Below are 23,405 nucleotides of genomic sequence, written 5' to 3' on the forward strand. Positions count from 1 at the left end.
ACAGACTCTGTCTGCTTACACTGAACAAAAATGAAACAAAGTTAACTATTTGACTTGTCCTTGGTGGATTTCTTTTTGATTAGGATAAATAAAATCAACAAAATATCAAGGTAAATGTTCGTAAAAAGAGAATTGTTCGTAGCGCAAATAAAAATAAATGTATCTACTTTTGAGATAGAGCATTTCAATCATTTTTACTGAGTTAAAATTTATGTACAATAAAATTCACCAATTTCAAGTGTTTAGAGAACTTATAAATGTGAGTGGTAGACCATTTTGCCACCAGTAATGTTATAGAGTCCCAGTGGCTCAAAATCCTTACCAGCTCTTGGTATTGCAGACTTTTTAATTCATACCCTTTTGAGGAGTGTATTGTGGCATCTCTGTGGTTTTAATTTGTATTTCCTTAATGATTAATAATGTTGGGAATTGTTTAATGTGCTCATTTGCCTTTTGTATGACCTTTTTGGGAAGAAACTGTATTGTTCAATTTTTTTGCCTTTTAAAAATTTTTAATTTTCGTGTGCTGGGATTGAATCCATGGCATTGCACATTCCAGGCAAGCACTCTTCCATTAAGGTACACTCCCACAGCCTATTTTGCCTATTTTTAAAAATCAGGTTGTTTTATTACTGAGCTATAGAAGTAGTTAAAAAGTATTCTGTATAGAAATCTTTATAGGACATATATTTCACAAATATTTTTTCTTAACTTTTGTCATTTTCATATACCTAATATATGTATTTTGAAGGACAGTTTTTAAATATCAATTCATGCATTTTGTGACCAGCTTCTGAAATCTTTGCCTAACCTTAGGTCACAGAGAGATTCTCTCTTATGTTTTCTAGAAATTTTGTAGTTTGGGTTCTTATCCTGAAGTCTATAATCTACTTTGAGTTAGTTATGGAACACAGGATGAGGTAAGCGTAGAGTTATTCCCCCCTACCCTATATGTATCTCCAATTGTTTCAGCACCATTTATTGAATAGATTTTTATTTTTATTTTTTTTAATGAACTGGTTGATATCTTTGAAAATCAGTTGACCCTATATACATGGTCCTGTTTATACTCTATTTTGTTCCATGAATCTGTATTTTTATCATTATATCAACATGTGACAGGTTTGATTTCTGTCTAAAGATTAGGTAGCCTGCAGCTGGAAATGTAGTGATGTAACACTTGGCTAGCACATGTGAGACCCTGGATTTGATCCACAATACCACAACAACAAACAAGCAAACAAACAAAAGAAATAGGTACTGAGAATCCTGCAACTGTGCTCCCCTGCAGAATTATTTTGGCTATTCTAGTTTCTTTGCATTTCTATATAGATTTTAAAATCAGCTTTTTAATTTCTAAAAAATAGCCTCCAGGATTTTGTTGGAGTAGTGCTGACTTCGTAGACCAATTTCAGGAGAATTGACATTTTAATATATTGACTTCTAATTTATGAACATGGTCTATCTCTATTTAGGTCTCTATTGTTCTTGTACGAGTGTTTTGAAGTGTCCAGTGTATAGCTCTTGCACATACTTTGTTAAATTTATCCCTCAGGATTCCATGATTTTTGGTGCTATTTTAAGTGATATTTTTTAAAGTAAAAGTTTCTTTTAAACAACCTGCTTTTAAACAACCTGTCTTAACACTTCATTAGCCCTTTGTGAAGAGAAGTGGTTTATGTTGGAACGATGCATTGATTAAAATCTAGTTCCATGGTTGAACATTTTATTATGGCCTCTGTACTGTAAGCAACAACCATCAATAAATGTTGAAGCTTAATATTCTAAGCTTGACTCTTATGTTTAAATCTGTGCCTTCAGTAAAGGAAAGCAAGTAGTGAGGGCAAGACTAAGATCTGACTAAGACTAACTTGTTCCTATTTTCAATTGTTCTGCTCAGAAGTCTGTCTTTATGTGTGTCAGACACTGACTTCAGTAGAACGCACCTTTCTTTATTGCCTTCTATGCTATCTGCTTTAAAGTTTCACAGATATAATTATGCCCTGGATAAATAGTCCAAGCAGTTCAATTGAGGAAGCACCTATTGAAACTGTGAGAATTGTGTTCATGTATTTTCACACAGTTTGAATTAGGACAAATGAAATTTTAGAGAAGCCAATCACTATAACTGTAACCTGGAAAGCAATTCTTAAAATAGGAGCTTACCATGCTTTCAAATTCTTGAGTGAAAAATTTTTCTGCTGTCATCTAAATTATGAAAAGCCTAATGGTTTCTGTAGGAAATCTAATTTACCAAAGTCTTATTCTCTCTCTTTTTTAAAAAATTTGTTTGGTACCAGGGAATGAACTCAGGGGCACTCAACCCCTGAGTCACATCCCCAGCCCATTTTGCATTTTATGTAGACACAGGGTCTCACTGAGTTGCTTAGCACCTCACTGTTACTGAGATTGACTTTGAACTCACCATCCTCCTACCTCAGACTCTTGAGCCATTGGGATTACAGGCGTGTGCCACCACGCCCCCCACCCCCAATCAGGAACATAAATATTATTCACTCTCTCTACCAACCAATATTTTATTTTATGATTCATGATTATCTCTGGAGACTTGAAGATCTTCAACAATTTATTCTCATTTAGAAGGCATCCCCAAGTAAGGTTCTCAAGATATGTAACAAATATGGGGGAGAGGGTTTCATATTGACATTTTTCAGACAAAGAAACAAGACGTGTTTATACCTCTTGGCTTTTTATTTGTTTTTGTTTGGTGTTGGCTATGGAACCCAGAGCTTCATATAGGTAAGTGCTCTACCACTGAGCTACACCCCCAGCTCAACCCCTTGTATTTTTATGGGAAGAGTATTCTCCAGGGAGTTTGCAGAATTTTCATGAAGGCACAGACCAACTATTGTTTAATAATGAAAGTCTGTTTCTTTAAGCAGAACTGAAAATGCTCCTAAGTCTTTGCTTGCCAAGCATATGCACATTTTCTTTGTAGATTAAAGAGAGGGATTCAGCAATCCAAAGAAGGAAGTACAGTGTAAAGCCATAATTAATAAGCATTAGTATTCAGGAGAACTGCTTGGGGAATTTAAGGAAATGCAGGTTCCTGGCTACTTTATTGATCAGATCAAGAGAACTTGTAGTTTAACAAGCATCCTTAATTGCTTTAGAGGCAGGTCTAAAGGTAGCTATTGAGAGAGGGGCAAGCAAAGACCTTAAAGATTATTCTACAGATATCTGTACCAGTTGGACTTTTCATCACTATCTGGTTCTTAAGATCCTCAGTAATAATAACAGCTATTTCTTATTGAGCACCTGCTGCGTGGCAAACACTGGGGTGGTTCAATTTTTGCTTTGAACTACATGAGATAGAAAACAAACCTTATTTGTGTGACTTCCTTTATCACAAGATCAACAAATTCAGTGAAAACACTTTTTAAAGTGATTAAAATGGTGAGTTCTGAGTGGAATTAAAGAAGCCTAATTAATATTACATATTAGAAAATGAGTTATGGAATGTTTTGATCAGGAAAGACCTTTTGAACTAGAAAAAACTCTTGCTAGTCTAAATAAAGGAAATCGTTTGGAGAAGTCTCATCAAAAGTTATTTTCAGTCTGGGACCTGTAATGGAACACTTGGAAAGTCATCTTCTTCTCCCTGACTAGGAAAACGATTTCATATTCACAGCTGAAGAATGTTTCAAAGCTCTCCAAGAAACTGGCTGAGGAATGAATCTGGCATGCTGATTTTTCAAGTCTAGTCCAGAAATGGCCAGCTTTTAAAGTTGGGATCAGAGAAAGGGGAGTTCTCCAGTATTAACCAGTGTTTTTCTACTAGTCAGAAATCTTGATTGGCTTCCAGTTGTCTGTCCTATACCGAGTGGCCCGTCGTTTGACATGTACTCTTGTCTGTTCCAACTCACCATTTAGCTTCTTTGTGCCATTTCTGTTCATATATAGTGTTCCTGAAACCCAGCTAAGCCCCTCGAAGTTACTAGCACACGCCCTGTGCATCTCTGCCTTTTTTCTTATGTTCCCTCATCTGGAAAACTCTTGTCTCCTTCTTCTCACACTGTCCTGGGATATCTATATGCTGTCTATCCTTCAAAATTCAATTCAAAAGCCACTTTCTCCAGGGAGATTGCTTTGATCATCTTAGTTGGAGAGAAACTCACCTTTCTTTCAACTTCCAGAGGATCACATATGGCTCTTATCATATTGTACTTGGTGTTACAGCTGTGTCTTATAGTATCACACAGCTGTAGTTGAGATTTAACACTTTGGAATTGAATTTATTTCTTTTTTATGCTTTTTACACAGGGTCTTGAATAATGTGTTCTGGATGAATGAAAGGATACAATGATAAAGAACATTTTTCTAAAATTCGGTATTATTCATGCCAGTGCCTGTAAATAGGGGTCCTAAATGTGATAGCATGAATCAAAATGTTCAGGGGCAGGGTCTTGTTTAGTAGAATACCTTTATCCATTAATAACTGCAGGAACCCCCCTGAACAGTAGCACAGCTGGCTCTGGTTTCCTTTGGTTGTTGTTTTACAAATTAGAATCACATCTGAACTTGCCTGGTTGGCCATGGTCATCTTTTGCAATAAATAGGTAGAGTTCTCCCCTGCCTTTTAATTTCTAGTACTGGAGATTGAACTTGGGACCTCACACATGTTGGGCAAGTCTTCCTATTGCTGAGCTAGACCCCAGCCCTTTTGATTTTATTTTGAGATAGGGTCTTACCAAGTTGTACAGGGTAGCCTCAAACTGGTGATCCTTACAGGTATGAGCCACCATGGAGTCATTTTCTCACCTGTCTCTATATACTCCTATTCGTACTTTCTGTAGGTGGGAAGAGTCTTGCAACCTCTCTGAAATTAAAATCTTTTTGGGCAACAACTTGTATATGCTTTATCAGAGACTTTGGAGCTCTCAGTTTTTAGAGGAGTCTAACTATTTGTGTCAATTTTTTTTTTTTTTGTATAAAATCATTCACCCTATGAGAGCTGATGTGTTATGGCTTACCTCAGTGCCTCCAGCTTAGGAAGCCTGATTGGTCTTGGCACCCCCCTCCTCTGTATAGGTTGCACTATTCTTGGTCTTTCCTACACTGTATAAATATTTTCTATCTGTATACAATATTAATGCAATATTTTAGTCTCATCTTCTTCATGTCTACTTATGTCAGGATTACCTATTTAAGAGAGTAAACTCCTTGAGGACATGGATTATTTCTGTCCATCTAACTATGAGGAGCACTTAGCACCAAGCTGAATCTTGCAAATTAGTACTCACTAATGTGATTATGCCTCATTTGGAGACTACAGTTTGCTTACTCAGACTTTGGAAAGGATGTCCAACCCTAGCTACTTCCAGCTTTTAAGTGGGGGGTTGGGTGGTGGCTCAAATGTTGTAAACATATTTGTGAAAAAGAAAATCCCTTTGAATTTTTGCTATTGACTGTGAATTATTACAGAATCTGAATGAAAAATACTAATAATGGCATAATGATGGTGATGTCTAATTCATCCCCAAGGATGCTTACATTGTCTGTGTAGCTCTGTGGTTACACTACTGAAATAGAGCCAGTGGCCCTGTGACCACTCCAGACAGGGAGAGAAACTCAATAGTAAGTGCGTACCCTGAGAAACATTCATTTCCTGGAGATTTCCTCTCTTTTTAAATGTCTTGCTATAATTTCTTTCACTAAACCTCAGAATATTAAGGTATAAGATAAACTTTACTAGGATTCTATTTGATTTTGAAGCTCCTTATCCAAATGATTTACAGAGGGGAAAAGTTTAGAACTCGTTTATTTTAAGTCAAACACACCAAATTAACCTCAATTAATTGCTTGTGTAATTGTATATATGGATAGAGAGGATGTAAAAGATCAGAACTGTTTTGCTAGATGAGTGGAATATCCAGTTCCAAATCTTTATACAGAAAGGCTTTCAGTGTTTAATTTTATTACATGTAAGTGGGGAGGGGAACTGTTCCCAAAGAAACTGTCCAGGTTTGAAACAACCAGAGGCTGCTTTCTGCCATCTTATACCAAAGGCCATGTTGTAGTGTAGCCAATGAGTTCTATTTGTTGTGATTTACCTGATTATTTAGTACACATCATAGCTCCTTCTTTTAGTTCCTTTAAGAATCGCCTGGGTTTTCCAGTTCCTGTTGCAGTAGACTTGAGCCTTAGTCTTAAGCAAAGTCCAATAAATGCTTTGCCTTTTCCCTTCTTTGTGTGCAGTTGTATGTATAGGCAGCTTCACCTTCCTGGTGACCAGTTAATGAGAAAGGTGTAATTATGAAAGCCATTCAACACTTGCAGAACTCTGAGAGACACAGCATAGGCTCAGCAGCAAATGTCTTTTAGTTTGGACATGAGTTGGACTGACATGGTCCTGTCACCAAAACTGCTGTTCAAAGACCCTGAAACCACAGTGGCAAATGCTAAACACATTTGAACAAGTATAAATTTATTAAATTTAGACCTTGTCCATAATTTCATGTCTTCAGAAAAGAAATATAATCAAATCAGCAGGACCAGTAAATGTGTATATTTGAGAAAGCCCCTCTGAGTCACCAAAATTTCTTGTTTTGAAGGAATAAATACGACTCTTCTTATGAACAGATAGCCTAAAAGAGCAAGAAAACCTTGGCAACTGTTGGCAGGCTCAAATTTTAAGTCTTGAAGCAGATAGTGCATTTGCCAGAGGGATAATTTGTTGAGTCCCAAGTTTTAGGTACTTTTAATTTAGAAACAGGTGGTATTTGCTGTGTTAGAAAGGAGCTGTTTGTGTCATCATTAGATTTTTAAATTTTTAAATAATTGCAACTGTATTATTAAAAATCATATTTTTATCAATATCCTAGCCTCTTTCTCTGACATCAGTTTTCGTTAGGAAACACAGGTTGGCTATCATGGTTTAATCAACTAATTTTCCAATACTTTTTGTGATTTAGTCCTCAGCTACATCCCTATGGCAATAGAACTCGAACTCCCTATGATCTGTTAGTGAAATGTTAGTGTCGAAAGAAAAAAAATATGTTTATATGCATAGACATAATGATGGCACTAAATATGGTGAGTACTAGTGAATTGTTACTTAGAAATTGCTGTCAGGCTGGGCATAGTGGTGCATGCCTTGTAATCGCAGCTACTCAGGAGGCTGAGACCATACTATCCTAGGTTCCAGGCTATGCTCAGTAATTTAGAGAGACTCTGAGCAACTAAGGGTTCCTCTAAGTTTAGGGAGATCCTGTGTCTAAATAAATGAATAAATAGAACTGGGGATATAATTCAGTAGTAAAGAGCCCCTGGGTTCAATCTCTAGTACCAAAAGACAGAAAATTGCTCTCGGGATTGAAAATTTGGGGGAATACTTAGCAACAGTAGGCCAATCTCTTTTTAAAGAACTTTATTGAGATATAGTTTACTATAAAATTCGCCCTGCTCATTTTTAAGTTAAGAGGAAATATTAATAGAAGTTTAATGACAAACCATTTCCTCTATTATAAAGTAGTAAATATTAGTAATAGCTGTTTTAATAAATTTCAATAATAAGAGGTTGTTTTCAATATCAGATGATCTTTAGCTTTTCTAAATCTGTAATCAGGTTAGACTTAAGTGGACCAGGAAGAACGTGGTGGTTCTTTGTGTTGGAGACACACAAGTTTATAAGGGATAAACAAATGCTTAATCAAGTTGGCTTGTTGCCAGTGTTGCAAAATATCAAAAAATTCCATTCTGAAGTAAGCAATAATCAGATTAAAAAGAAAGATGAGGAAAACATCTTTCGAGTTAGGTAGAAAAGAACATGAAAAGAAAGTGATAAAATCCATCCTCATTTCATGACATATCTTGGTTTTCTTTGAGAGCTGATTAAACCACACTCCTTGTAGAATATACACAGAAAAGAATGTGAAGCCAGCACCTGTGTACTATAGTGCAGGTCCTGAAATAGCCCTTTGACAGTTTCTCAGAGTGTCCCGTCTTTACCTTTCTGATTATGACCCTTCCCCACTTTGGCCCTTCAACTATGACTTTCATGCTATTCATCTCCAAGAGTGCACCTGTGACTGCCCACACAAATAAAACTGTACATGTGAATACCTGATCAGAATATTTTTTGATCTTGTAACTTGGAGCTGCTTTAGGGGCCCATTAATGATAACACATATACCCATGTTCACTCTCAGAGGCTCCACACTCCAGTCTCTTGGCTATAGACTCACCACTTATTTTTGAAGCAAATAAGTTTAATCTAGTTTGAATCAAGTCTTTGAAAATACTGGATAAAACTAAATAAATTTCTTCAAAATTTGCCAACATTGAAGACATCCCAAGTAATATGTGATAGATTGAAGACTTGCTAAGGAGGACCTGAAACAAGTTGAACCAAGAAGTCCCTATAGAGAAAGCATTTTGTACTCTGGAGCTGAGCAGACATGGGTTCATATCCTCTTGTACCATTGACAAGCTATGGCATCAAAGGGAAGTACTGCATTTCTCAGAACCTCAGTTTCTTCCTGTGCTATATCATCTACTATAATGATTCAAAACAATTAGTGCATGGTGATTATTTGCAGGGCCACATTTCTCCTGGGGCTTCATTTTGGCCGTGGTCAGTGATGTGACCCACTGTTTCATGCCTTAACATACCTTTCATGCTATTTGCTTTTGTGTTTCCTATAGGAACGATTCCAGGTGAAGAATCCTCCCCATACATACATTCAAAAGCTCAAAGGCTATCTGGATCCAGCTGTAACCAGGAAGGTGAGATGGATTTGTTTCCATTCTGTGTTGTTGCTTCCTCATTGGTGGACAGAATCCTTGTGTACTGGGAAAGATTTTCATTCCCTTGCATTTGTCTGTGCCAAAGCCTCTAGGAAAACCATCTTTGGTTACTGAAAACATGAGAAGACAAGGGTGGGGCATCATCCTCCTTGCTTAAGGAAACATTTAAGAGTACCTTGAGCCAGGCTTGGTGGCACACACCTGTAATTCCAGTGGTTCTGGAGGCTGGGGCAGGAGAATGGTGAGTTCAAAGCCAGTCTCAGCAAAAGTGAGGTGCTAAGCAACTCAGTGAGACCCTGTCTCTAAATAAAATACAAAATAGGGCTGGGATGTAGCTCAGTGGGCGAGTGCCCCTGAGTTCAGTCTCTGGTATCCCACCCCCCCACCCCCCCAAAAAAATACTTTGCTCCACAGGAGTCATGTATCTCTAGTGGTTATTGACTCACTGTTATTTCCAATTACACAGAGCAGTCAGTCTGGCCCAGAGGTGGCTAGACCCCTGGAATAGCAGACTTTGCAAAGGGGATGCTTGTCTTTCATGCTCTGGTCGATTTCCAGAGACTTTGAAAAATCACTGGGGCTTTGTCATCCCAGGTGTGCACTCACATCCTGTGTTGATACTTTTAGCAGGTTCCCTGGCCCCAACCCTGCCCCTGGCCCCAAGAAGGTAAGGAAAGAATAGCTGCATCCATTCTCCACTGACTCCCCTTTTACAAACAAGCCCTGCTTTGTGCAGCCACACAATTGGTTAAAGCCGATCCTTGTGGTAAAGCATGGAGCCTGGCACAGCCTTGCAGGCCTGGATGAGTCCTGGGATGTCTCAGGGCAGAGCCGTCCTTGCTCAGGAGGGTGAAGTGGCTCTTCACCAGACAGCATTTGTTTTTCCCTTGACCTCCACAACTCCTGCTTTCAAGGCTCCAGTGAAAGTATCTCAGGATGAATTCCCTGTTGTCTTGGTGTGTGACTTATGAGCAAAGAAAGGCACACTTTTCCTGGTTAGTCAGTTTTCAGGCTCTTGGCTCTTGAGTTTTTTAAACTAAAACTTTTCTCCTATTTTTACCCTTCCTTATTCCACACCCCCAAAAAAGTCAAGCAAAAGAAAAGAGCTGTTATTTCCTTTCGGAAGTTTCCTGGACCTTTGTCCTCTGATTAGCATTCAGATGAGGGGAATCAAATCTAGGAGTGATGATGAAAACGGAGCACAGCTTTTCCCTGCTGTCTCCGTAGTGTATGCCTCCAGTGTGATGGAGCCTGCCGTGCTTTCTATGATGTCCCTGCTAAAGTATCATAGCACTTCTCCCCCTCAGGAATATGGCACATACATTCTAAAAAAGATGCGTTTTTAGCCCCTCACTCCATGAGATAGCTGCTTAATTCTTGTTGGTTTCCTCCCTGAGAATATAGCAGCCTTACTTTCACCAAGTTAGATAGTGATAAAGGGATACACCCCCTTGGTGAACAGGTGTTTTTTCTGAACTATTTCTTTGCACAGGGATAGCCAGATTCTGTTTTAGAATGGATTTCAAACAGTTTTCTAAAGGTTTTCATAATTCCCCAAACTTGTAATTTCCAGGTTGGGATGACTTGAGCCCTGGCACTAGGCACACGCTTCCTGAGCTGAGTAGGGTAGAAATGCTGCTGTCTGCACAGAAGATTGAGACCCTCAAGCAGAATATGTTGCATTCATGAACAGTTCTCTCCACGTTTTTCAAATTCTGAAAAGAAAGCAGAAAACAAGCAAACTCCCCACAAGGGCTGTGTGGACTCCCAGCCACAAGCCTGCGATGGGGAAGATGCTCAGGGGCAGAGGAGGTCTTCCTCTAGTGCAGTCTCTGTTCCCTTTGTATCAGTTATTTATGGTTTAAGACAAAGGTAAAAAAGAAAAACAATAACAACCGGTGAGCTTCTCAGAAAGTGTTTTGATCCCTTACAAATCATTTAGCAAAGAGGAACAGGACCAAAAATCCCTGTCTGCACCTTTGCTCCTGACACCTCTGCCCTGAACCATGGGTGTCCACCTGAATACCCTGGTTTGATCCTGAAAGATGAGGCAAAGAGCATTCAGTCCAGAAAAGAATAAACTGGAGGTCAGATTAACTCTCTCTGCTGTAGTAAGATTTCTGTCAGGAGCTGGCAGTAGGAGAGGATCTGTTCTGCACAACATAGTTGTAATGCTTAAAACCTGGAAAAAAAGGAGATTTGTTTGGAATAAGGCATGGCTTGCAGTTGAAATGAGCTTAAAATTCTCAGCCTTAGTATGGTGGTGGTGGGGTGATTTCAAATCTGGACTTTGAATTTTAGCCCCGACAATGTAGGTTGAGCTGTCTTCTTTTAATTGTGCCTGGAGACCTCCAGTACTTCTTTCATTAATCTTTTGTTCAAATTGAACAGAAGATACTGTTTTTTTTTTTTTTTTTTTTTTTTTTTAATTCATAAGCATGTTCTATTTAGATTTTCTCCTCAGTAGTTTTAAATGAAGCCCTCTAGGGCAGGGAAGGAAGAGCCTAAATTAGATATCTCTGAGACCAGAACTCTCTAAATCAGCCTCCGTGTTTAATACCAGGCACTTATGCCTGTGCTCTGGGGGAGGATGTGTTCATGTCTGGCATGGAAAAGGCTGCAGACCATGAAAAAAGGAGTCTGGGCCTTTGCTGGAGCTGCAGTTGGAAATGAAACCTATTGTGTGGCTCACCCCTGCTCAGCTGCTGCCCCAGGTTCATCTCCAGGCCTTCCTTTTCTAGGATCACAGAGTGAATGGATTCTACCTGGCTCCTCCTTGCCGGTCTCCCCTGGGCTCATAATTTCTGTTTGAAGTGTTTTAAAGTATTCTGGGTACATTTTAGAAGTGCAGAGTGTTAGCACTCATTGTGTGTTAGAGGATTCCAAGGCTTGTCTGTTGTCCAGAATCCAGCCAGAAATTGAGCTGTTCCCAAGTTAATGCAATACAGGGGCGAAATCATGTTCCCTTTACCTCAGTTACCACGTGGTTGCAAAAGGACAATGCTCAGGATGGTCAGTATCTAAGAAATATTAGCTGCTGCTGTTACTATTAGCTAGTGTTTTGATTTAGTTATCTTGTAATTCTTCACCCAATCCTCTTAAACTCAGTTATGCTCTCAGTGATAAACTTGTGCCTTTGTGGCTGATGGTGAATAGGGGCAATCTTACCTCGAGGAAGCATAAGGCAGAGTTAGGGAAGCAGCAAAGGCTGCAGAGAGTGAGTCAGAACTGTGCTAACATACAGTTTGGAAGGCCACATGTGCAGACAGCCTAAGACTTAGGACTCAGATGGGCATAGTTACTAGGAAGTAGGCAGCACACCTAGAAATGAATGCCTTCGTGGTGTCCCCACAGGTCCTACCTTCCTTTTAGCAAATGAAGAATAGAAGGTCCTTTCTCTTTCCTTCTATATATGAGCCGCATAACTGCCCACCTCACCCATTGATTCATTTCTACCTGATGCCTGATTTTAATCTCTAAGGGAAATGTTTAGAGAATGAGAGAACCCTTTAGCCAACCATCCTTCTCTGCTCCCCTTTTTGGTCAAGTAATACACTGAGCATCTTTATTGCTAGAAAGGGGTCCAGAAATCTGGACTTGAATGTTCCTCCAAACATCAATGACCCTTTTCTTTTTCTTCTTATTCCTTCCTCCTTTTTCCTCCTCCTCCTCTTCCTCCTTCTTCTAATGAAAAAAAGAATGCTTCTCTTTTTCATTGCATTTGGGATATTTTTATTTCCTATATCCCACTACATCTGAATTCCCAAAACATGAGATCTTTTTAGCGTGTTTTGGGAATGGAAGTTATGGAGAAATTGTAAGGAAGCAAAAGGCTTTCAGAAGAGAATAGGGTGAGACGAGCCTGCCTATGCTGAGCCATGTCCCAAGTCTCCATTGGGCCACCAGGTCCCATGTGTGTGACATGGCTCTTGCCACCCCACAAACTCAAATCCCTATTTCCCACTTCCCATCTTCCTTCCTATCCTTGTCATCTTTCTCGAAGCCATGAGAGCCATTATCAGCATTTGGAGCCTAAGACTGTGTTTCCATAGCACTTGTGGCAGCAGAAAAGGGTAAAGGGTACTTCATACATGGAGCCTGAGTTCACAAAACTTTTTCCTGTAAACAGTGTAATGTAAAGGTGACTCAGACAGTTTAGAACTCTGCTTAGGAGGTGTTGCACATCAGTTTCCTTCTTGCAACATGACTTGAGACTCTGGTCACTATAAACAAATGTTTCTGTAGGAAAATGTGTTCCAACGAACTAATGTGCAGTGCAGCCCATTGGTGTTCTTGGAGATGATTTAGAGTCAAGAGGTTAGAGAGATGTATACTTGTATATCAAAGAAGGATTCATTAAGAAAGAAGACCAGTGGAGTCCTGAAAGGACAGGTTGGATTTTGATAGACCAGAGAATGAGGAAGGACATAGTGTGCGCGCGTGTGTACGTGTGTGTGTGTGTGTGTGTGTGTGTGTGAGAGAGAGAGAGAGAGAGAGAGAGAGAGAGATGCTTGCTCCATAGGAGGGACCTCCTCCTAAGTAAGGACTAAGGGGCAGAGGTAATGTTTATTTTTGAAACACATTATATGTAGCAGAGAAGAATTCACATAGCAGGCTTGAGACTTTTCTGTGCTGAGCAAGACCTACTTGCATGGTTGGCATTTGTATTTTGGGAGGGTTCCCACCATTCCCTAGTAATGGCTCACTGTGCCTAAACTGTTTTTGAAAAAACATAGTTTATGCTGAATACCTGTTTTTCTGCTGGGAGTCTGGAGTTTTACCATGAACAAGGCAGAGAGTACCTTCGAGACCAACCCCCAGTGAAAACCCTAGATGCTGAGTCTCCAGTGAACTTCATGCCTGCTGTCATTTGTGCTTCCTGGGGAGGGGACTGTTGTAAAATTGCACCCAGTATTACACTTTATCCCTTTCATTTTCACTTTGCTGATTTAGCTTTGCTTTCTTTTATTGTAATACATCACAGCCAAGAGTGTAAGTTCTGATTGAGTCCTCCTAGTGAATCACTGAAATGGGATGGTCTTGGAATCCCTGACCCATAGCTATATTGGTGAATGTTATTATATATGTGGGGTAGGGAAAAAGAATCTACTTACTCAAAGATACTGCATGAAATAATTTTTATGGTTCTATCTCATAAACTACTTTTTATGATGAGAAAGATTTCTGTGCTTTGGGGAGGGGGAACTGAGGGAAACCAGCCTCTGAAGTTAAGATATTTTCATATTGTATTAACTTTAAATAAGTAAGCTGTAGTTGCAGCAGTTGCTGAAGTATGTTTTGTGAGAATCTGTGTTCTTGAATTGTAGAAATTCAGAAGGCGTGTTCAAGAATCTACACAAGTGCTAAGAGAACTGGAAATTTCTTTAAGAACTAACCACATTGGGTAAGTATGCCTCTTTAACATCTTAACTGTAAGACTTTTGGACACTTTACAAAGTATCTGAATCATTTCCAAAGACTTGAGTATCCTTATTGTTCATTGTAAGTTAAAAGAATGTTTTGTTGCTACTCAGCTTCCTTATTGTTTAGAATCAGTAGAAGAAGAGATATTTCTTGATTTAGGGTATTTATAACAATTCTGTATTTCTTTGCTGTAATGCAGTAAATAAGGGCAGTTCGTGATGAGTGCTTGTTCTCATGTGTACGTGACAATTCTCTGGCAAATCAGGAAATCTCAAGAGTAGGTGTGGATTGCCAGGTGCAGTCTAGGTGCATGCCTGTAATCCCAGCAAGTTGAAAGGCTGCAGCAGGAGGATCACAAGTTTTGAGTCCACCCAGGGAAATTTAGTGAAACCCTGTCTCAAAATTAAAAATGAAGTGGATGATGTTATATAATGGGGTTGGAGGGTGCGGGGGGAGGGGGTGTGAAAGAAGAATGGAGGAACTTTAGAGAAATGAGAGGGAGGAGGTGGGGTATGAAAAATGGTGGAATGAGCCACACATTATTACCCTATGTACATGTATGATTACATGAATGTTATGAATCTGTCATGCACACCATAGAAATGAAAAGATGTACCCCATTTGTGTACAATGAATCAAAATGCAGTCTGTAAAAATAAAAAAATAATATAAAAAATTTTAAAAAGGCTAGGGGTATAGCTCAGTGGTAAGTACCCCTGAATTCAATTCCCAGTACTTAAAAAAAAAAAAAGTTAGATGGGGTGTGGACTGAGATCCTGGAAAATCTCTAAGCTTTCATTGTGGTTCTTTAAGGTGGTTAGTTGAAGCTGCTTTATTTCTCTTTCCTCTATTCCCTGGAGTTTCTGGCCAGAAGGGGACAGAAACTGGAGTGATGTAACCCTGCCCGGTCCAGACACGTTCCAAATCTCTCATTCATACATCACAAAGTCTTGGGACCTTGAAGTATAAATCTTCTCTAGGAAAATAAAGTTCAGGGAATCTCTGTACTGAGCATTTCTGAGAGTTTCTTGCATGCAACAACATGGTGTTTTGCCTCAGGCAAATACAACTTTATTACATTTTTTCTTATTCCTGGGATGGCATAATTGTACCTTAAAATAAGGTGGTTTGTCTGCAAAGGAGAATGATAGCAGATTTTGTAGCATTAGTTCTGTTCCAAGTAAGCGTTCACATTAAGCAAGTATTTAACTCCTTTGAGATTTTACTTTTTGGACTTTTCAATGAGAGGACATTTTCCTCTCATATCCTCTATGACATATTTTGGAGATCTGTTGAAAATGGAATTATATATTCATATTACATGTAGTTTTCAAGAATATCCTGTAGGATAGATGTATTACATAAATAGCAGTTTCCTTGTATTTCAAACTATTATTGGTATGAGCCATTCAAATGGTTCATTAGCACAGTTACTTCAGAATAGATTCTTTTAGGGGGTTTGGAAGAAGTAGCTTAGTGGCGAAGTACATACATGCATGTGAGAAGCCTTGGGTTCAGTTCCTAGCACCCTCCCTCCCCCACAAAAAAAAAAAGAAAATAAGGTTTTTAAATTGTAGAAATGCTACTGTCATTTACAGATGAGAGGGCTTGGGTAAGGATGTTCATTTCCTAAAGGATAACCTGTCAGATTTGTCACTTTGAGAACAAAGTCTTCAGAAAATGAAATGAGCCTGGCCTTTGTCTTCAAAAATGGACTTAGAGAAATGAATCATAGAAAATCATTATTTTAGAACTGGAAAAGAAGGTTTGCCCTATCCCTCATTTTATAGATGAAAAAAATTAAGGCCCTGTGACAGTGAGTGAATTGCACAAAGTATATGGTTGGAGACCCAGGTGCTTTGGCTCGAAGCTCTGGTCTTTCTGAATTGCTCACCCTGGCAGCTCTTTCTATGAAGGAAATTAAGATAATCAGGATTCTGGGATCAAAGCAGTGAGGCTTGTCTATTGAGGGTGAAGGTGGTGGTACATTAATACAGTTGGGCATTCGAACTTGAGAAGTTGAAATACTTTCCAATATTTATGGGTCAGGAATGAGATTGTATTTGGTATGATCCAACCCAAGATCTTGGCATTTCTTGACTGAAAATGGTGGAATGTGTTGCACCCAGGATTTCTACAAACTGTTGAAAAACGTTTCTTCAGGTATTTATGAAATAACTTGAAATTGACTGTCAAATACCAAAGCAAGACAATCATTTCCAGTACAAAGTTGGCAGAATAGAAGGCTCCTGGTTGGGTTGAAGCCAGTGTAATCTGCAAGCAATTGGAATGGTTTGTCGTTTAGGATACTGTAGTTGTGCTGGAAGAGTCTTAAATTTCTTCCACCTTCACCAGCTACAGTTATCCCTTGCCCACCATGTATATGAGACACACTGAAAGCTTGGCATTAGCAGTAAAAAAATTCATGGAGATGCATTATGTTTTTGTGCATGCAACCTATTACTGGCATAAACTTACCTGGAAAATAAAACCACACACCGAGATTTTGACTTGTCTTTCCCATCCTGAACCCCTGGAACTGAACTTGACTCTTCATTATGTAAACTATCTGGCTTGACCTCATTTGATTGGGAAATCTTATGAAGAAGTACTTAATAATGATGAGGATAATAAAGCATTTCCATGAGGGATTATTGGAAGGCATGGTGCTATATAAGGGATACATAGGTTTTTTCCATACTCCTTAAAGTTAAATAATAGATAACTTGGTGTCTATTTGTCTTATGAAAAGAGATCTTGATTCAAACTTTTGCCATTCCCCCTTTTAGTTATTTGACCTTAGATATCACATAAGCACTTATCATGTGAACTAAGTTAATGTATCTATAAAATGAGTGTTTCCACTGGAGATATAGCTAAGTGGTAGAGGGCCTGCCTACCATGCCTGAAGCCCTGGGTTCAATCCCAGCATTAAAACAAACAAACAAATAAACAAATAAAATGAGTATACTAATACTTAGCTCATGGGGATGTTCTGAGGGCTAAATGAGATAATTTATAAAAGGTCTGCTAGATATGTAGTAGTGACTCAATATGCGATAGATATTATTTATTGTTATGCTTGTGGCAAATAATATCTACTTACAATTCAACAATAGTATATAATACATCCCTAAGGAATTTCATGTGGAGAGTTATTCTGTCTAAAATGACCCTGACACCTAAGAGATTGTGAAGATTGCAGTTCTCAGAAATTAAAAGGAGGAATTATATTTAAGATCTGCTTGTCCTGAAAAAATTATTCTTGGCACATGCTTGCACTTCAAGGTTAAAGTCTTGGGCTTTGCTGAGATAACATTCTAAGCTGCAGCTTTGTCAAGCAAAAGGTTCTGAGTTTTGATATAAGCCTAAAACTCTATAAATAGAACAATCTTCTGAGAAAGAAAATTAATTTTCTTTGAGCCAAATTGAAATAAGACTTCACTCACTGTTAGGAGCTATCACAATAGAGAATTGGATTATGACTTATCCAAGCCCCTGAAATTACTTGAAATACCCTTGAAATGAACCAAGTACCATTAGAACACACTGGCAAACAACATGAGCGGGCAGATGTCACGATGCTTCTGATGTCAGGGCGATAGGATTCAAGTGGTGCTGAGGATGAGCTGGATAGATTTACTGGCTTTATTCTGTGGAACCAAGGTGTAGGTGATCTCTCTGGCAGGTAATTTATTTTAGTAAAACTGCCTGTAATGATGGAAAATTACTTCTCACCCAGTGTACAAGGTCATATAAGTTCTGAAAGATGCTTCTTTCACTTTATCTTACGTGTAGCTGAGTGAATAGGCATGAGATTTCAAGAGGAATGTGATAAGTTGGCAAGGAGGGGAAGAGATTTGTACACGAGGGAGCTGAGGGACTGCTTAATGAATGTCTTTTCTCCTGGACTATCAGGCTTTTTTGTCAAACATGCTGGAGACAAAGAGTGACCAGGCCTCCTTTTAAAATGTGTTCACAATGTGAGTGGTGTGTGTGTGTGTGTGTGTGTGTGTGTATCAAACTACCTATGATTAATTCATTCCTACTTTTTTGGAAATCATCAAGATCATAATTGTTTTATCTTTTATTAAGCACTCTGTTAGGCATGTTGAATGTGCTGTTTCATTCATTTCTTTCCAAAATCTTATTGCTCTTTATCCATGAACCACTGTTTTACGGACCAGAATACTGACTGAAGGTCAGCTATTAAGTATCTTACTGAACTCTACTTGGAACCACTGAAATTTGAATGTAGATTTGCCCAGATCTAAGGCACATTATCCATACTAGCAGTGTTCACCTTTTTCTTGGTATCGGGACCCTTTTACACTCTTTAATTTTTTGAACCCCAGTAAACTTTGGTTGATATGAATTGCATCTATTAATAGCATATTTAGAAGTTAAAGCATAAATTTAAAATGTTTAATAAGATTTAATATTTAGTAAACATTAATTTAGATCTATAAAGAACAAATATATGTGCATGAATATTAACATTTCATAAAATTATTTTCCAATTAAAAAATTAGTGACTAGTAGCTTTTTCCCTTAAACATTTTGCAAATCTCTTTAGTGTGTGAATAATAGAAAGAAGCTAGATTGTCCTGAGTGTACATTCATTTGGTTGTGAGGCATTGTTTTGGTTGATATATATGAGAAAAAATTTTCCTTTCTTGTACACATACCTGGAAAAAGGAAGAGTTGATAAATGCCTTTTTCAGGTAATTCGTGTTTTAAAATAATACACCAAAATTCAACAAGTGGAAATTACTTCATAAAGGTAATGCTCTAGTATATTCAAATCCACTGTGTAGTCTTGTACTTTGAGTGAATCTTTTTTTCCCCATAAATCTGTGACATGATACCTTCTAGGGCTTCACACATACTAGTTAAGTTCTCTACCATTAAAACTATATTCCCAGCCCTTTTCTTTTCTCTTTAATTTTGAGGCAGGATCTTGCTAAGTTGTCCAGGCTGCCTCCAACTTGCTATCTTCCTGGCTTCTTTGTACCTGTGATTACAGGCATGCGCTACTGAACCCAACTTGTAACATGATTTGTTGACGTAATACATTGATCATTGGAAAGCATTGTTTCAGTGAGTTTATTTGGCTCTTTTAATTGTTGAAACATGTCATTTTATAATATTTAAAATATTTTTTAAAAAGTCACATTTGTCAATAATCACCAGTTTCATCAGAATATACTTTTAAACAATGGGAAACTATTGAACTGGTGGTGAATACAGGTTTTCCAAAAATTTTACTTTTACTTCAAAACTCAAATTTTGTCACTGATGACAAATATTGTCTGTTGTTTTCCCTAAAAAGACAGAGTTAATTCATTTATTTTTGAGTAAATAGTTTGTGAATACCCCAAACTGTATCACCATAGTTTGTCAGTTACTTCTTTTTAGGTATATTTTTTTGATTGTCAGTGGACACAATACCTTTATTTTATTTATTCATTTTTAAGTGGTGCCGGGGATGGAACCCAGTTCCTCACACATGCTAGGCAAGTGCTCTACCACTGAGCTACGCTCCCAGCTCTTTCAGGTACTTAAACAAGTAAACTGGCACTTCATGAAAAAATGAGTGGCAAGTTCAGTTTGTAACTCAGATGACTGCCCAAGTGCTTTTCCTTGAACCAACAGAAGTACTTTACATGAACTTTCTGTTTTGTCACACATAAAATTTAAAAAGATGTACTCAAGGATCAAACTTTAATAAAACTAGTAATTTTCATTGCTTTATTAAGGGTATTCTCAAGTATCTCTCACTCCCCACCCTTCCTGAGTGCATGGGGTAAAGAATACAATAAATAGGTGTATCTTTGGGGTGTAGTAGTTTTATTTTCTACTTCTTTTGTGTCATGAATGTTGGAATTAACAAAGTGAATAAAGACATACATCTTAATATTTTTGTGAAAATAGTTTTACCCTCATAATCATCCTGAGTGGGTTTCAGGGATCTCTTGTGGTGAGTGGGTTACACGTTAAGAATGAGTGGCCTAATGATCAGTGTTGGATCTGGATGGTTCTTATTTTTCTGTTGTTCTCCATGATTTTTTAGCTACTTCATTTCCTGCCATCTGTCTATAAGATCTCTCTTTAAAGGAGACTGGCAAAGGAAATTCATTATTTGTCTTTTTCTCTAGTACATTTTCTGGCTGCTTTGTTTGATCTTGGAAATTGAAAGCCAGGAGGGTCCCTTAAGACTTAATTTTCCATACGAGGATAATAAAATCCTAAGATTTGGGGAGGCAGGGAGAACAAAGTTTTGAAATAAAGCTTTGAGCAATCTATAATAAAACAGTGACTGTTAGCATTTGCACTTATATCCCTTCTTTGAAGCCAGTTTTTCATTATCCCTTTCTCTCTCAGCTTCTAAGCATCTGATTTGGAATTTGCCTGAATTTAAATTTACAACATATGGTAATTACATTTGAATCTGTGAGGCACTTGCAAAGTAATGTGTGCTGTCAGAGTCAGAAATAATTTTACTTTCCAAAACCTGTAATCACCCAATTTGAAACTGTTTGCCTACTGGCAACATATAAAAAAGTGTGTGTAGCATGCATGGAGATGAAAATGGAAATACATTATTATGGGAGCCCTAAATATATGATACAGTCATTACATGATCAAATATGTAAATTTCCAAAATGAGGCATCTATATTCTTTGAATGCCTGTAGATTTAAGATTCTGCTTTAAAAGTTGGCCCTTTTCATCTTCACCTTTTCCCCCCTTTCTTACTCTTCAGTTTTTATGGAAGTTTGCTTTTGATGCTATTCTTTTCCATATAGATTAAGTCAATCAGGGAAGGGGCAGAGACTGAGAGGACAGGGGAAGGAGGGAGGGCAGTCTCTTATAATCCATACCCTTCTTGCTAGAATGACTTTGCTAAGCTGATGTCATTGATGAAGGGGGAAAGGTTGCCAATCTTGTATGATTTATATTTCCCTCTTTCCTATGTCACTTAGGGAGGATCTTGTAGCTTAGAAACACAGGTTTATTATTATTAAACCAGAAGTGGGACATGTTATACTTTAGCTAGCTTTTTAGCAAGTAAACAACAGGCTCCTGTCTTTCACCGTGGAAATTGTCTTTAGGCACTTTTACTCAATGTCACCATGTGGAGATGGGGACATCGATGAGCATGTTGAAGTGAAGTAAGCGAAACCAATTAATCTTTATTCCTGCATCAAAATATGTACATATTTCCATGTTGAGTCAAGAAGACTGCTATTCTGGCTTTGCATGACTATTTCCTACTTTTTTTTTTTGTTAACTTTTTCATGTCTGGGTCATTTTCCTCATGCCAAATTTGGCAGAACTTCCTAGGTGAGATGGAGGCATACTGGCAGTTGAGACAATGCAAGTACTGAGGGTACCCTGGAGGATCTGTACTTTTTGGAGGCAGTGTCTACACATTCAACCGGAAGGAACTTCAATTACTGCTTTTCTCCACTTCTGAATTAGTGGGCAACTGAGATAAAATAGGTGTAAGTGAGACTGCCCTTGTAGTTATTTTTCATATAAAAATTGATCCACCATGGACCAATGGACATTGTATACTCAAGAGTTCATAGGCTAGACTAATGGAAAGGCCAAGGAGAAACTTAGGGGCCTGGATTTAATGAATGACTAGTTTTCTGATCTTGATGGAGAATTCTAGTTTTTAAACTTGCCAATCATAAAAAGAAAAAAAAAATTACTTTTACTCTTTCTAAGCTTCTAATTATCAGCATTTAAAATTGTTGAGTGTCTCCGGAAACCTAGCAGTATAGGGAATATTTAAAATAAATAAAGTATCTAGAAGTGGATGCTGTGAGAACATGTATGTGGCTGTTTTGGAAACTTCAGCCTCAACCAGCAGGCAGCCTTGCTAGTTGCATCTAGGTCTTAAAACAAAGCTGCTTTGTGAGAACTAACAGATGCTGTTTTCTTTGCCAGTGTTGCTGCTCTGGGTTTTTCTTAAAGGTTGGATGCTTACACACAGCTGTGTGGAGTGCATACGTTTTATGGTAGCCTGTCTGAGGCACTTGGGGGATATACAAGTCAAGCTGTCTTAATTTCCCACCTTTCTGCCTCCTACAAGTACCTGTAGATCTGAGTTTGCCTCATGGAAACGACAGGAACTTGGAGCAATAATAAACTTGATGCTTAGACAAAAAATGAAGACACCACCACCACCACCACCACCGAAGGGGGGATAAAATACCAAAATGTTAAAAACGGGCATCCTGAGTTCATCAGATTTTTTTTCTTTCTTTAAGACAAATAACTTCAGCAGTTGTTCATCTGTAAGGTCACATGGGAGGATTGTCCTACTATTTTAATAGCTGATAAGACTGGCTTCCATGGTAGCCCTAGTGTTCATGGTTGGTCAGACTTTTTGGCACTGCATTTATGGAGGAGAGCAACCACTTCAGAATGCATTTGGCAAGTGTCCCACAAGTACCATTTTGGTGACAGTAGCTGGACTTTTTATTTATTATTTGTTGGAGTTTCTTACTGAGTGAAGGTTTAATCAGGTACTCATGTTCTTTGAAGGTTAGTACACTGGAGGAAATCTGTAAAATGGGGTAACAGGTGTTAATCCTCAGTGTCTGAAGATGCTGTTTGACCATCTGATTGCAGTTGTTATGAAGATCAGATGAGGGCCCTGTGTTCAATCTCTAGCACCAAAAAAAAAAAAAAAAAAAAGATCAAATGAAATGTGTACATTTTCATTAAATTGTTCAGCACCATTCAAATGTATGGTGGTATTTAAAAAAAAATCAATCTTTAAATAAAATTATTTGTCACATGTTGCCCTTGGTGATGGCTTGCGGTGCTTGTGACCTTTTAAAAGGTTTTAACGTTCATGGAAAAAATTAAGCAAATCATTATTCCTATTGAATTTCCAGAAGCCCATAAACACTGGCCTCTCATTGGCTAGTTTAGTGGTTTCTACAGCTTGCTGTGCCAAGAAGGAGTTGAGAGTGGATTTGGAGCCTTGCCTGGATTTCAGTGGTTACGGCGTCATATCCCCGTCTGCTCATTCTCTGTGCAGTCTTGGCTCCTTCATCAAGCAGGCTGTGGATCAGTTGTGGTGGAAAAAAGTACATTTAGCAAGTTCCTTTTTTTAGAAAGTTCTTTTATAGGTTATCTTAAGCCTCCTAAGCAGTAAAATGGAATGATGGCACACAGGCAGGTTTTGCTCCT

General features: G+C 38.2%; 1 protein-coding gene across 12 annotated transcripts in view; it reads left to right on the forward strand.

The window, feature by feature from the left end:
• The window catches only part of Fmnl2 (formin like 2), a 293,575-nt gene that overhangs the window by 182,296 nt on the left and 87,874 nt on the right, over positions 1-23,405 (forward strand). For all 12 annotated transcript variants that reach the window (XM_047547433.1, XM_047547432.1, XM_047547435.1 and 9 more), the window contains exons 3-4: positions 8,668-8,748; positions 14,097-14,173. In XM_047547433.1, the coding sequence (XP_047403389.1) occupies positions 8,668-8,748; positions 14,097-14,173 (158 nt within the window). The remainder of the gene's footprint in view (positions 1-8,667; positions 8,749-14,096; positions 14,174-23,405) is intronic.

This window comes from Sciurus carolinensis, chromosome 3 (assembly GCF_902686445.1).
Source record: "Sciurus carolinensis chromosome 3, mSciCar1.2, whole genome shotgun sequence".
NCBI classification, from domain to species: Eukaryota; Metazoa; Chordata; class Mammalia; order Rodentia; family Sciuridae; genus Sciurus; species Sciurus carolinensis.